The 14,449-nt window shown below is 43.2% G+C and overlaps 1 protein-coding gene across 1 annotated transcript in view; it reads right to left on the reverse strand.

Moving 5' to 3' along the window:
- Positions 1-965: 965 nt before the first annotated feature.
- Positions 966-14,449, reverse strand: part of LOC100917048 (nuclear receptor ROR-beta-like) — a 32,606-nt gene continuing 19,122 nt past the window's right edge. The window contains exons 5-10 of the mRNA XM_031948127.1: positions 13,817-13,938; positions 8,133-8,265; positions 7,193-7,300; positions 6,567-6,677; positions 4,811-4,923; positions 966-3,535 (exon numbers count right to left, since the gene is read on the reverse strand). Coding sequence (XP_031803987.1) covers positions 3,374-3,535; positions 4,811-4,923; positions 6,567-6,677; positions 7,193-7,300; positions 8,133-8,265; positions 13,817-13,938 — 749 coding nt within the window. The 3' untranslated portion in view covers positions 966-3,373. The remainder of the gene's footprint in view (positions 3,536-4,810; positions 4,924-6,566; positions 6,678-7,192; positions 7,301-8,132; positions 8,266-13,816; positions 13,939-14,449) is intronic.

A 14,449-nucleotide genomic window follows, 5' to 3' on the forward strand; every position in this document is an offset into this window, starting at 1 on the left:
GTGTCTTTCCCCATAACCTTCCCCCATAGCATGTGGTATCTCCTCTTACTCCTCTATGCTTCTCAACCCTACTTCCCCTCCTTACAGCTAATTAATTCTTTTAGGGTACTAAGTCCCTTTCATGATTTAGCTTGCCAGCTAAGGGCCTGCCTCAACCTCATGGGGTGCTCCCTTAATTATGAGTTCCACTGAGGAACTTGTCTTTCATATGCTTTCCCACTCTATTTCAATTGTATCTCATCATTTTTTCTGTAATCTCTTTCCTAAATAAACCTGCCTTTTGCCAATAAAATAAAATAAAATAAAATAAAAACAATGAACACTATATAATGGACTTATTAATATTATTTTAATTGAATTAATAAATTTTAAAATGTATGTTTTGATGTCCAATACTTAAATTTTTGATAGATGTAACCTATAAAAACAAAGCTCTTTACAGATTTCGATCTTTTTTTTTTAAGAGAGTAAAGGGGTCTTAGGATCAAAAAGTTTGAGAGTCTGTCCCGCAGTAATGGAATTGTAACTACAAACTTGAAGACACAACTGAGACTCAGAGGATTGAAGTCACTTGCTCGGCACCACACTACTGGGATGTTGGAAGCAGATTATGAACCCAGGTGCCTGACTGAGAGTCCAGGACTCCAGTTACTAGACAGATTATGTGAACGCCCTCTCCTTAAATATTTTTTGGGGAGAGAAGGGGATCTAGGGGTGCTTGTTCATATAGGTTATAATTTCTGTCCTAAGAACATTCCCAGCTCCAATATCCTGGGTTCTAAGGGTCCTCCCAGCTCTGAGATTTGTGTTCTAAGGGCCCTCCCAGCTCTGACCTCCTGGGTTCTAAGGGTCCTCCCAGCTCTGATATTTGTGTTCTAAGGGCCCTCCCAGTTCTGACATTTGTGTTCTAAGGACCCTCCCAGCTCTGACCTCCTGGATTCTAAGGGCCCTCCCAGCTCTGACATTCTGGGTTCCAAGGACCCTTCCAGCTCTGATATTCCATGTTCTAAGGGCCCTCCCAGTTCTGATATTCTGGGTACTAAGGGTTCTCCAGCCTGGATATTCTATTACACATACAAAGAGAAAAACTTACACATACTCCAAAGTTGTGATGAATTGAGGGGCCAGACATACCCCAATGATGGTGTCACAGCTGAGACCTGACCTTCAGAACCTGTGGCACATTCATGCTTTGGATTAAGCTTTGTCCTTTGTGGGTGGATCTGGATTTTGGGAACTGCTTCTGGTGAATAAAACGGAGAATCCAACTGGGGAATTCCAACTGGAACAACAAACAAACTGGGTCTGGTAATATGAATAATAGATACTTGCACAGCACTTTGCTGTATGGGTTAATGGAATATTTCCACAACCATCATCTCCTCTGATCTCCCACCTCCGTGCATTTGCATTTCTCATGCTTAGAATGCTCTCCTTCCTCATATCTGTCTCTAATAAACCCCTAATTCTTTTAAAGTCTCAACTCAAATGCCATCTCCTACAAGGGGCCTTTGTTATTAGGTATTAGTGCTCTGAGTATCTCTCTCTCTATAAATTTACTACTTCTCAGGTCTTTTCCATCTCTCCGCCTGTGATCTTACGAATTGAACAACCCTGTGATATAGGCAGGGCAGATTATTACTAACTTCATTTTATTTTAGCAACCAGAAACTGAACTTAAAAAGGGCAAAGGCTTTAAGGCCACACTGTGAGTCAATGCTGAACCACAATTCCAATCTCATCAAAGCCTATGTAAGGAAATGGCTTCTATTATGTGGTTTGTGCACTGGTTCCAGAAACTATTCCCAAAGTTTCATGGGAATCCGATGAAGGCTAGGGAAGAGGACACTGCTCTTATTTTTATGGCCAAGTTCTGCTCTACTTGTAAAAGAACCGGTCTTGTTGACTGACCCATGGGCCACAGGGTTCCACTAAACTCAGTGTAGTGTCCCTTCCAGGGCTTCTTTGCACTAGGAGGAAGTTTCTTTTAGTCTAGGCTTGCTTTGATCTAGAACTGATCCAGAACCTGAGAACTTAGATATGAGACCAAACGGACCCCTCAGCCTAACTCTGCAGGGGATGATTCTGTGACTGACTCCCCTCCCCTTTCCTCCTCAAAATCTCCACAAAGTCATCCATCCTTAGAGCTTGAGCCCCCTTTAGAGGCAGAAAACAGCAATGGACCCAAGAAGGACCTTTGGATCCGGAGTCCTCCCCCTAAACACAAGAACTCCTCCCTTCCCTGCTTCCTTGGCCACCGGGAGCTACAGCAGATCACAGAAGCCAGAGCCGATATCGGGGAGCCTAGAGACCACCGAGTGGATGGAGAAACTGAGTCTTAAAACAAATTCATTTTTTCACACACACATAGGACACATACGAGAGAAATCAGGAGCAACTAAGCTCTGGGAGCTGGCAGGGAATTTAGGAGTCAATTAGTCAGGTAGATGGCGAAATGGATGGAGCGCCGGCTCTGAACTCGGAAAGCACTTACCGCCTCCTCACAAAGTAAGGCGCCCAGTCAGTCCGCTCCCGGCCACCCATTTCACTGAGGGAGAAAGTAAGGTCCGAAAGGGTGCAGAACAACAGGAGGAGTGCTGGACGTGGGAAAGGTTTGGGGTGCAGATCCGCGCCCCCAGATTTGTGACATACATGAACTCGGGCAGATCCCTCCCTCTCTCGGGGGCCTCAATTTACTCCTCTGTAAAATGAGGAGAGTGAAATCGCTGGTCTCTAAAAGTCTCTTCCAGCTCTAAAGCCGCAGTCCTGGGAATGGGTCCTGATGTCCGGCTCCCCAAGCGGCCCCATCTTGTCTCCCTTGGGGGCCGCTCCCCACTTCCCGTTCCAGACAGCCTCGGGGGGAGGACAGCGGGGCTCCATCCTCAGCTCCCAGCGCGTGAATCTAGGTCAGCCTGTTCTCACTCAGAGAACGTCCCACAAAGCCTGGCTCTCGCAGAGAAGTTCCCAGTCTGGGGGTGCTCCCGGGCCGAGACACCTGGGGCTCCTCGCCTTGTCCGTCTGCCAAGTGGGGAGGGAGGCCTGGGCTAGGGACTTAGGGGTCCCCGTCCGGCGCTCTCGGGAGAACTTGGGCAGGGGACGGCTTTGTCCATCACTTACAAGGTCCTCCTCCTCGGGCATATCCCCCTTACATCCAGCAAGGGATGCTCCCCTCCCCAGCTACTCCGAACCGTCAGGAGGGGAAATGGAGGCACCGGGAGCGAGCGGTTGCTCCCCCTCGCCCCCCTGCCTCTCCCTCCCCACGGCCCTTACTCTCCCTGCTCGGGCGGAGGTCCCACCTCTGGCCTCGCCCCCCGCAGCCGCGGAGCATCCATCCACCTGCCCTCTCCTCCTCCCGGAGACGGCCCCGCGGCCTCTAGCTTTCCCGGAGGGCGCTGTACTGGAGCTCCGTGTTGAAGACCTCCTTGTAGAGAGGGGGGAAGAGGCGGGCTGTTTCGGGGTGCAGGAGGCGGAAACACTCCAGCTTATCCAGGTGGAGGCGGCAGATGGCCTTCAACAGGGGCAGCTTGGAGATCAGCTGCAGAGGAAGAAAGAGGGAGGCCATTAGGGCGGAGAGCAAGAGGAAGGAGGGACGGCGGAACCTCCGGTCAGCCCGGCCAGGCGAGGCCCGGGCCCTGGGCCTTTGCAGGGCCTGAGCTCAAACGCGCATTCAGGCAGTTATTAGCTGAGTGACCCTCCCTTACCTCTGTCTGCCTCAACTTCCTCAGCTGTAAATAAATAAGTATAAAACCATAAAAATAATAAAATTGGGTTAATAATAACATCTATCTCCCAGTGAGGATATTTGTAAAGTTAAGAGCACATAGCGCATACATTTTATTAAGTACTATTTACTACTTATTGGACCAATATGAAAATGTATTGATTGAAAAATTTGCTGATTAGAGAGGAAGGGAGAAAAATTTGGAACACAGTCTTATAGAAATGAACGTTGAAAACTATTTTACATAGACTTAGAAAAATTTAATATTATTGGGAGAAAAAAAAGAAAAAAATTGTTGATTAAAAATAATTTGGATTTTAGAATTCTGAAAGCTGGGTTTGAGTTCAAAGGTCCACTTTACTCCCTGAGAACTGAGAAAGTAGCTTTATGTGTCTTGTACTTAGCGCAGTGCTTAGCACTTAGTAGGTGTTTAATAAATAAATTTAATAAATAATAAATACATATTGACTTGACTCTCTGAGCCTTGGGTTCTTTATCTGTAAAATGGGGAGCCCTCTCTACCTCACTGGGCACTTGTTATGGAAATCATTTCATAAATCATAATATATTATGTAAGTTGGGCCATTCATTCTTGTAAACAATGATCTCGAAGCATTGCTAAGTGAATAATAATGAAGAAGACAAGATTTATGCCCTTAGGTGCTTCCAGTCTAGCAATGGGGTAGGAAGCATGTAATAGAAAATGGTCCCCCTAAGTACACAGCAGGAGGCGGTGGGTGAGACTGGAGCAGGAGATAAAGCTTGTTGCCGACCAAGGCCTTTAGGGGAAGTATCCTGGAGGAGGTGAGATCTGGGCCGAGTCGTGATGGGTGGGCAGGATTTAGCAGGAGATATCGGGATTGAGGGTGAGAGGAGCAGAAGGGGGTGACATTCCACACAGGAAGAGCTCATTTGAGATCTGGTTGGTGAATTGGGCCCTAGAAGAGAATACCGGTGCTGAATCTGGGTTTAGAACAACCTTCACAGAGATCTGCTAATGGCCCGCTGGCGCCCTGGGGTGGCAGGTCGCTTGAACCCCCTGGTTCAGCCCCCCCAAGTCTCTATGCCCCTACCCCACAAGAGCTCTACCTTGGACAGCCTGTCCTCCGGAGAAGGCTGCTTCTGGATCTCGTGCTGCAAAGCGAGAAAAACCTGGTCCTGGAGATTCTGGACCTTCTTCGCTTCAAGAAGCCAGGGTCGGTCTGCCAGGTGCAGGGTGGATAACCACAGGGCAAGCAGAAAAAAACACATCATTAAGCGCTTTGAAGAGTTGGAGAACAAGAAACCTGGCTCCTAGTTAGTACCTCCTCTGCTACTGACTTGATAAAAAATGTTAGATATAGCTCTAGTCTTCTGTGGGACTCAGTTTCCCCATTTGTAAAAATGGGAAGGTTGGGTGCAACCAATCTTCTTTGAATCCTGGACTCCTTTGGCAATTTGGTAAAGCTTCTGGACCCCTTGGCAGAATAAATATTTTTAAATGTCTTAACTACACAGGATTGTAAAGGAAATCAAATGTATTGAGATAAAGTTATCAAAATATTTTTTAAAAACAAGTTCATGGCAAATATGGAAATATGTTTAAAATGATTGTACATGTATAACCTATATCAAATTGTTTGTTGTCTTGGGGAAGAGGGAGGAAGGGAGAAAATAATCTGGAACTCAAAATCTTATAAAAATGTATATTGATATTGGATTGCTTGCCATCTCCAGGAGGAGTTGGGGGAAGGGGGAAATTGGAGCACAAGGTTTTGCAAGGGGTCGAGGTTGAAAAATTATCCTTCTATATGTTTTGAAAATAAAAAGCTTCAATTTAAATCTATCTGTATATGTAATTGGAAAAATAAAATATTATCGAGAAATTTAAAAAATAAAAAGCAAGCTCATGAATTTGTTAAAAATCCTTGAATGAGATGGTCTGAAGTCCCTTCCAGCTCTAAGATTTTAGATACTAAACAGTTGAAAGAAATTAATTTGGAGTCTTGGGCCCTGAGTTTGAATCCATGTTCTACACTGACTATCTTCAGCCTTATCTGTAAAATGAGGAATATGGACTAATACCTAAGAGATCTTTTCTGGCTCTAGGAAAAAAAAAAAAAGCTGAAATCTTATGATCTTTATAGAGTAATAATGCCAAAGATGGGGAGGTGGGGGGGGGAGAATCAGAATTGTTGACCCCATGTAAGGTGTCCCAAGTAGGAAGGACCGAAGAACTGGGATGTGTCCTCAAGAATAAATAAAAACAAAAGCTGGCAAGCTTGTAATAGGGTGATCACAGAGAGGAAGAGGAGCATTAGAGCGGTCTTCAGGTGTCCGAAAGGCTGGTTTTTTATGGTCCCAGTGGGAAGAATAGGGAGCAATGAGTGGAACATACAGAGGGGCAGATTTTAGTTCTTTACATGGAAAAATGTCTAACATTAGAGCTTGGTGAAATGGAAAAAGCTGCTTCAGGACCTAAAGTGCAGGATCCTCACTGTAGGCTGGATATTGATTTATTGGGAATATTGTGGAAGGGAATTCTGTGCAAGTACAGGTTGGATTAGATGGCATCTGAGGTCTCTGCAAATCCAGAAATTCTATGATTCTGATGTGTTCCCTCCCAGCTCTGACATTCTATGTCTTAAAGGTCCTGTCAGTTCTGATATTCTCTATTCTAAGAGCCTTCCCTTTATTTTCAGGACCCTCCCACCTCTGACATCCTGTGTCCTAAAGGCCCTCCCAGCCCTGACATCCTGGGTTCTAACGGCCCTCCTGGCTTTGACCTCCTGGGTTCTAAGGGCCCTCCCAGCTGACACCTTATATTTTGTGAATAACTGTAGCTCTTCTAAGGACTCCTCATTACCTGGGGACAACAGGACAGCTGCCGTGAACAGAGCAATTTCCTCGTCTGACAGCTGCAGTCGACACAGGCCCCTTTCCAGCTCAAAGATGGCTCCAATTAAGTCATCACAGGCTGGAAGAGGCACAGACCAGGGACAGGGAGCATGGGTAGAAGAGAAGAACATGAGTTCTGGGCCTGGTACTCCCTTCCTGTGCTGATTTCCAGCCCCTTTGAGGGTCAGATTTCCCCCTGGCTCCATCTCCAGGAAGGAGAGGAAGCAGGAAATGTTTGTCCCCAATCTCCCAAGGCCAGGGGTCCCAAGGGTCAGTGGGATAAAGTGGAAGGAGCACGGCACTAGAGCCAGGGCAGGAGCTGGATCCCAGTCTCCGTTCTGTGTGATCCAAACACGTGCAGTGTGCCCTTTCAGCAGGGGCTTGCTTTTTGGCTTTCCAGATCTGTGCTGATATAAGTGGATGCTTATGGGGGCAAATGCCCCTTCCAGATGATACAGGTATACCCTCTCCTTGGCTAGAAAGGGGCAGGAAGCACAGCAGCCTTTTAGCTGTAGCTAGGAGAAGCCCACGTTCACTGACCCCATTTTGAAGGCTAGTTGGGAAGGTCTCCCTCAGCCCAAGAGGCTTCCTTACCCAAAGCCTTGAACATCTGCATCCCACCAAATTTGCCGTCAAAAAGCACAGTATTATTCAAAGGGTTGAAGACCCGAACCATGCGGATCAGCAGCACTTCCAGGCAACCTGAGACAAGCAAAGGGAGAGAAAAAAGGGAAGAAAGGGAAGGAGCTGACCCCCACAGCCCAGCATCCCCCTCCTCCCACCCTCCCTCCCAGAGGCAAGATCCTTTTTAAAAATTATGCTTTGATCTGGAATCTAAATGTATTTGAAAGAAGGAAACCCCTCTCCCCGAAGCCCTAAGAAGCATTTGTTAAACACCTGGAATGGGCTAGGGGTGAGGGATGGGGGGGGGGAAGCTCTTCTAAATTGTGGATGGGAAGAAAGAAGGGAAATCCATGAGCTATCTTTGAGGAAAATTAAGTGGGGGGGGGGGCGGGAGGGGACAGAGAGAAGACTGACTCATACATAGAAAAAACTATTTATTTAACAACACAAGACACTGCAGAGTTAGGGCTGGGGTACGCAAAAGGCACTCAGTAAATACATTGCCAGGACTGGGCAGTATGTACATAGGCAGGGAGATCTCTGTCACTGGAAGTATTAAAGCAAGAAGCCACCAGAAGGCGGTAAAGGGGCTTTCTTGCAAGTGGAGCCTTTAAGGCCCCTTACAATCCAGAGGCTCCCTGAAGGAAGGGGAGAGAAGATCTGGATTTTGGAGCCAGAAGATCTGGATTTTGGAGCCAGAAGACCTGCTTTTGAGCCTTGCTTCTGTCACTGCCTGTGTGACCATGGATAGTCATTTCCCTCATCTATAAAATGAATGAGTTGCACTGGATGATCTCTAAGGTCTCCTTCCATTTCAAAGCCTGAAGATCCCGGGATGCCGGTAGCTACGATCCCAGGCTTCCCAGCCAGGAGAGGAGGAGGATCGGGGCCCAGGCCTGCAGTGATTCACCTGCTTTGAGGAGGATGATCTGGTCATTCTGATCAAGATCCATGAAGCCGCAGATACGCTTGGCGAACTCCACCACGAACTGGATGGCATGGGAGATCTGGAGGGAGCACTGCTGCCACAGGACCTCGCAGGGCTGGGGAGAACCCAGGATGGGGATCAGGCCCCAGGCTCCCCTTCCCTGACCCATCCTGATGTCCTCAGGCCCTGGGAACACAGGCCTAGATTCTAGATTTCCGGAGGTTCTGTACAATCATTTTTATGGGCTCAAGGATCTTGGATTTTATTGGTCTGACATGGCTTTGGATTTATTTAGGAAACTTTTGGTGAGAAAACACCCTGTAATTTATAGTGCTGAGAGATTGTCCTGGCTCACAGAATGTATGTCAGAGGAGGGTCTGAAACTCAGGTCTTTCTAGAATGAAGGTGAGGGACTCAGGGTCCAGAATAAGATATTTTTCTAGAAATGGTCAATGTGGGAATTAACTTTGCTTAACAATGAATATTTCTTACAAGACTTTTGTGTTGTTTTGTTTTTCAATAAGGTAAGAAAGAAAAAAAGATTTTTTGTTAATTAAAGAATTAATTTAAATTTTAAAAAAGGGACAGAATCCACAATAGCCAAAAAGACAGCAATCCCCCAAGCCCTGCCCCCAAATTCCTCTGAACATATTTAAATAATGCCATTAAACAATTCCTGGAGCAGCAGAACCCTGGAAAGGTTGGGGGTAAAATAATTTCCCAAACACAACTAAAAAGGTCAGCAGGAAAGGTCTGTTGCACAGTCCAGTTCAGGCCAGATCAGCACAGCCCCAGCCCCAGCAAGTCAGAAGTAGGCACTGGGAGCCGCTGAACTGGCAGCAGCTGCTTCCAGAGCTCTCAGCCACAGACAGCAAGGGGGTCACACAAGTGGTCAGAAGGAGAGACCAGGAGCCTCTCTGTTAGCACTGAGGCAGGGCTGTGTTGCCTTGTCCATACTCAGACCCGGGATGCGATCCTGGCAGTCCCAGGGCAGGGAGGAGCACTAATGTGCCAGAGTTTGTGGCCCTTGTCACACTTCCAGGGCAGAATAGAGTGCCTGTGGTCACTCATATACCAGACACACTTCCCCCTAGATCATACTACCTTGGAAGAACCAAAAACATTACAGCTTTTCAAAATTACCCCTGAAAACAGTCACACAAAAACCCTGAAGCTTGGAACAATGTCCCTTCCACCCTGGAAGCAAAGCCCTACTTTAACAAAGAGTTAAGTCTTGACAAATAAATGTCAAGAAAGATGTTGGGAAAATGGGCAAAAAAAATTCTAACCATAGAAAGTTACTATGGTAACAAGGAAGACCAAGAAACACACGCAGAGAAGATAATAAAGTCAAAGCTCCTATCTCTGAAACCTCTCAGGCTATAGAAGAACTCCAAAAGGACTCTGAAAATCTCAAATATGAGAGGTAGAGGAAAAACTGGGAAGAGAAATGAGAGTGGTGTAAGAAAATCATTAAAAACAAGTCAACAGCCTCCTACAAGAAACACACAAAAAACGAGAATTGAGCAAATGGAAACTAATGACTTTATGAAAAATCAAGAAACAATAAAATAAAACCAAAAGAATGAAAAAAGAAGACCATGTGAAATATATTACTGGAAAAACAACTTATCTGAAAAACAGATCCAGGAGAGATAATTTAAAAATTATTGGACTACCTGAAAGCCATGTTGGAAAAAAAAAAGTCCCTAGACATCATCTTTCAAAAATGATCAAGGAAAACTGCCCTGATATTCTAGAATTATATTAGTTCAATAGAAATTGAAAGAATGCACCAATCATCTCCTGAAAGAGATCCCAAAATGAAAACTCCTAGGAATATTATAGTCAAATTCTAAAGCTCCCAGGTCAAGGAGAAAATATTGTAAGCAGTCAAAAAGAAGCATCTTGTAACTATAGTCAGGATGACACAAGATTTCACAACTTCTACTTGAAAGGATCAGAGGGCTTGGAATGATATTTCAAGGATATTCCTAGCAAAGGAACTAGGGTTACCACCAAGAATCATCTACTCAGGAAAACTGAGAATAAAGGATATTCAATGAAATAGAGGACTTTAAACATTCCTTATGAAAAGACAAGAATAGAAAATTTGATGTTCAGAAAATACAAGACTCAAGAGAAGCATAAAAAGGTAAACAGTTAAGGAAAATCACAAAGGACTGAATAAGGTTAAACTTTACATTCCTCCATGGAAAGATGATACTTGTAACTCATAAGAACTTTCTCATTAAGGCAGTTAGAAGAATTATACAGAGACAGAGGAAACAGTAGTGAGTTGAATATGAAGGGATGATATCTAAAAAAAATTAAATTAAGGGACAATAGATGAATACAGTGGGAGAAAGAGAAAAAAGAGAAGTAAAAGTATCTCACAAAAAGAATCAAGAAAAAGCTTTTATAGTGGCAGGGAAGAGAGGGAGGAAGGTAAGGAAGAATGAGTGAATCTTACTCTCATTAGAACTGCCTCAAAGAGGAAATAACATACACACTTAATGGGGTATAGAAATCTATCTTATCCTACAGGAAAGTAGAAGGTAAAGGGGATAAGGAAAGTGGGGAATGATAAAAGGAAAGGCAGATTGGGAAAGGAACATTATTGAGGAGGAATGGGGTAAAAGGGGAGAGATAATAGAACAAACAGGGGGGAATAGGATGTAGGGAAATACACTTAGAAACAGTAACTGAAAAAAATTGGAGCAAGTTTCTCTAATAAAAGCTTCATTTCTCAAATATAGAGAACTGACTCAAATTTATAAAAATAAGAGCCATTCCCCAAATGAATAAAAGATATGAACAGTTTTAATATGAAGTAATCAAGGCTATCTATAGCCATATAGAAAAAAAGCTCTAATTCATATTGATTGGAGAAATGCAAACAAAACCAATTCTGGGGTACCACCTCATATCTATTTAATGGGATAATAGAAAAGAAAAAGAAATTGATAAATACTGAAAGGGATGTGGGGAAAATGAGACATTAATGCTTTATTAGTGGAGTTGTGAACTGATTCAACCATTTTGCAGAGCAATTTGGAATTATACCCCAAAGTGTATAAAAACCATGCATATGCTTTGATCCAGCAGTATTACCTCTAGGTCTGTATCACAAAAGAAATAAAAACAAAAAGGAAAAGGATCTATATGTACAAAATATTTATAGCAGTTCTTTTCTGTTGGCAAATAATTGAAAACTGAGGTGATGCCCATCAATTGGGGAATGACTAAACAAATTGTGATACGTGATTATGATGAATACTATGGTGCTATAAGAAATGATGAGCAGGATGCTCTCAGAAAAACCTGGAAAGACTTACATGAATTGATGCAAAGTGAAATGTACTATGAACAGAGTAGCAGCAATATTATAAGATGATCATTGTGAATGACTTAGTTACTCATAGCAATACAATGATCCAAGAAAACTGGAGGACGTATGAAAAATGCTATCCATCCTCAGAGAAAGAACTGATAGTCTGAATACAGATTGAAGCATACTTTTTAAACTTAATTTTTCTTAAGGGTTTTCTTTTTTGGTCACAACATGACTAATATGGAAAAGTTTTATGTGACTATACATGTGTAACCTATATCAGATTGTTTGCCTTGTCAATGAGGGAAATTAGGAAGGAAGGAAGGAAAAGAATTTGGAACTCAAAGTTTTAAAAACAAATGTTAAAAATTGTTTTTATCTAACAACTGGGGGAAAATAAAATACTAAATAAATTTTTAAAAATTAAAAGTAAAAAAAATGCTGGATCTCCTTCCCATCTTTGAAAAGTTGAGGGTATAGGGACTGATAAGTCAAGATGACTGGCTCTGGAGTCAAGAGTACCTGAGTTCAAATTTGGCTTCAGACAAAGACTTATTAGCTGTGTGACCCTCAGCAAGTCACTTAATCCCAATTGCCTCAAGAAAGAAAAATGTGTTATGGGAAGTGGCTGGTAGTGTAGCATATATTGGAAAATGGAAGTGAAGAAAAAAAATAATTAAAAAAAGAAAAGTAAATCAGATCTGGTTTTGAATATGAGCTTTGTCTCTTCCTAGTTCTGTTATCCAGAAAATGCCTTTCTTGTTTCTGAGGCTCAGTTTCCTCCTCTGTCAAATGGGTATAATAATCCTTGCACTCTCAGAGGAGATTCACCCACCAGTTACTTAGCCCTCAAGTTGATAACTAGAGGCTATCCAGACTTTCATCAGGAGGACTGAGATTGGAATCCCTACTTATTTACTGGCTGTGATTTTGGGTCTCTCTCTTGGTCTTTATTTCCTTTTAAATGAAATGAAGGGATTAGGATTTTTAGGTTCCTTCTGGTCCTGGATCTATGATTCTATGATCTGGTTGATATCAGGCTTGGAGTCAGGAGGATATGAATTAGAATCTTGCCTCATACACTTACTACCTGAGCAAATCAGTTAATCTTTTTGTGTCAATTCCCCACCTGGGAAATAGGGATAATAATAGTACCTACTTCCCAGGATTGTTGTGAGGATCAAATGAGATAATAATCATGAAATACTTAATTGTGGTACCTGGCACATAGCAGGTACTTTAAAGTGTTAGCTATTATTATTAAATGTTAAATATAATATGTTATAATGTCACTGTTTGGGGGCAGCTAAATTGCATGGTGGAGAGGGCAATGAACTTGGAGTCTGGAGAACCTAAATTCAAAATTAGTCTCAGGCATTAACTGTGTGACCCTAGGCAAGTTACTTAACCTTGATTGCTTAAAATAAAAAAGAGAGAGAACTTATTTTTGCATTTAAAATTAAATGAAATAATGAATGGTTCATTTTGCTGACCAGGTTTTCCTCGTCCCTTTTCTACTTTTTCTTCCAGGAAACAAAAGGAACATACAGTTTTTGGAAATGAACATAATATTAAAAAGGTTAAAAAAACATTAAAAGAGATTCAATTATGGTTTTTAAGATAAACAGATATTAAAACTGTATAAGGTCATAAATGATTTCATTGAAAAATATCTTTTGATCTTAGTATGTCATAGGATTACATTATCTTGGATGTTCAACATTTCTAGAAAAATTCCTTGTTTGATCCCACCTGGATGCTCTATCCCCTCCTCCCAAGGCTGAGGAAGGGAGGATGAGCTTCACTACAGGAAAGAAGAGGAAACATGGGCTTGGTAGCCAGCCCGGGAGGTCTAGGACCAGGTTCAATGAGTGCATGTGTACCAGGAAGCACTGAAGGAATACTCCCTCTGACTGCTCCCTAGGACTTCTAATGATCCTTTCAGTTGTAAGGTTTTTTTGGAAGGGTATAAGGAAACCTGTGAATTCAGTGGGTAAGGAAGCTCCTGGTGAGAAACTCCCTCTACCAAGCTAGCAGGACCTTAGATGTCATCAAGTCCAACAGCCTCATTTTAGGTGAAAACTGAGTCCCAGTTTTAGGTTTTAGTTTAACTTCTTTAGGTTAAGAGTCACTGGGGTCACACAGGCAGTATATGTCAGTGGGGGGCCTTGGACCCCAGGCTGTCTACTGCCAGTACTCTACCCACTAAACCACACTGTCCGCCTCACTCTCATCTCTGATGAGTGGCTAAAGCAACCTCGGCTAGCGAGTGATGGGAGGAGGCGGGGGCCGGCAGGGAGAGGGCAGGAGGAGAGGTAGGGGCTCTCTGTACCTTTGCCTGCAGGCTGCACAGCTCCTCCTGGGTGTACTGGGCCCAGGCTAGCCTCTTCAGCTCTTCTGTTGTATACTGGCAGGTCTCCCGGTGGGACCTGATGACATTTTGGGCCACTCGTTCTGTGGGGGGAAGGAGACCCTTATATGAACATCCTTCCATGCTTTGTCAACCCCGTCATCTCTTCTCATCCTGTGTGACTCTGCCAATGAAATTCCCTAAATTCTTCATGGAGATCTGCCCCCTTCCTCTGGTCCCTCTTATCTTTTTTAGATTTATTAATATCAAGAACAATGGGTCTCTGAGATAGCCTACAAGATCTTGCATAAACCATGTCATTGGTTTCTCCCCTAGGCAACTCTCTTAAGATTGCTGATTGCAGAGAAAGTGCTATTGTTAGAGGGGGTTATCACTAGGGGACCTTTACACAGATGAACTCATAAGTCTGATTAAAAAAAAAAAGTATATATATGTATATATATATATAATTATATCAACCATAATAATAGCCATTATATCAAATTGCTTGCCTTCTCAAGGAAGGGGGAGGAGAGAGAAGGAAAGAATTTGGAACTCAAAATTTATAAAAATGAATTTTAAAAAATTATTTACATGTAATTGGAAAAAAACTAT

The sequence above is a fragment of the Sarcophilus harrisii genome, chromosome 1 (genome assembly GCF_902635505.1).
Source record: "Sarcophilus harrisii chromosome 1, mSarHar1.11, whole genome shotgun sequence".
In the NCBI taxonomy this organism is placed as follows: Eukaryota; Metazoa; Chordata; class Mammalia; order Dasyuromorphia; family Dasyuridae; genus Sarcophilus; species Sarcophilus harrisii.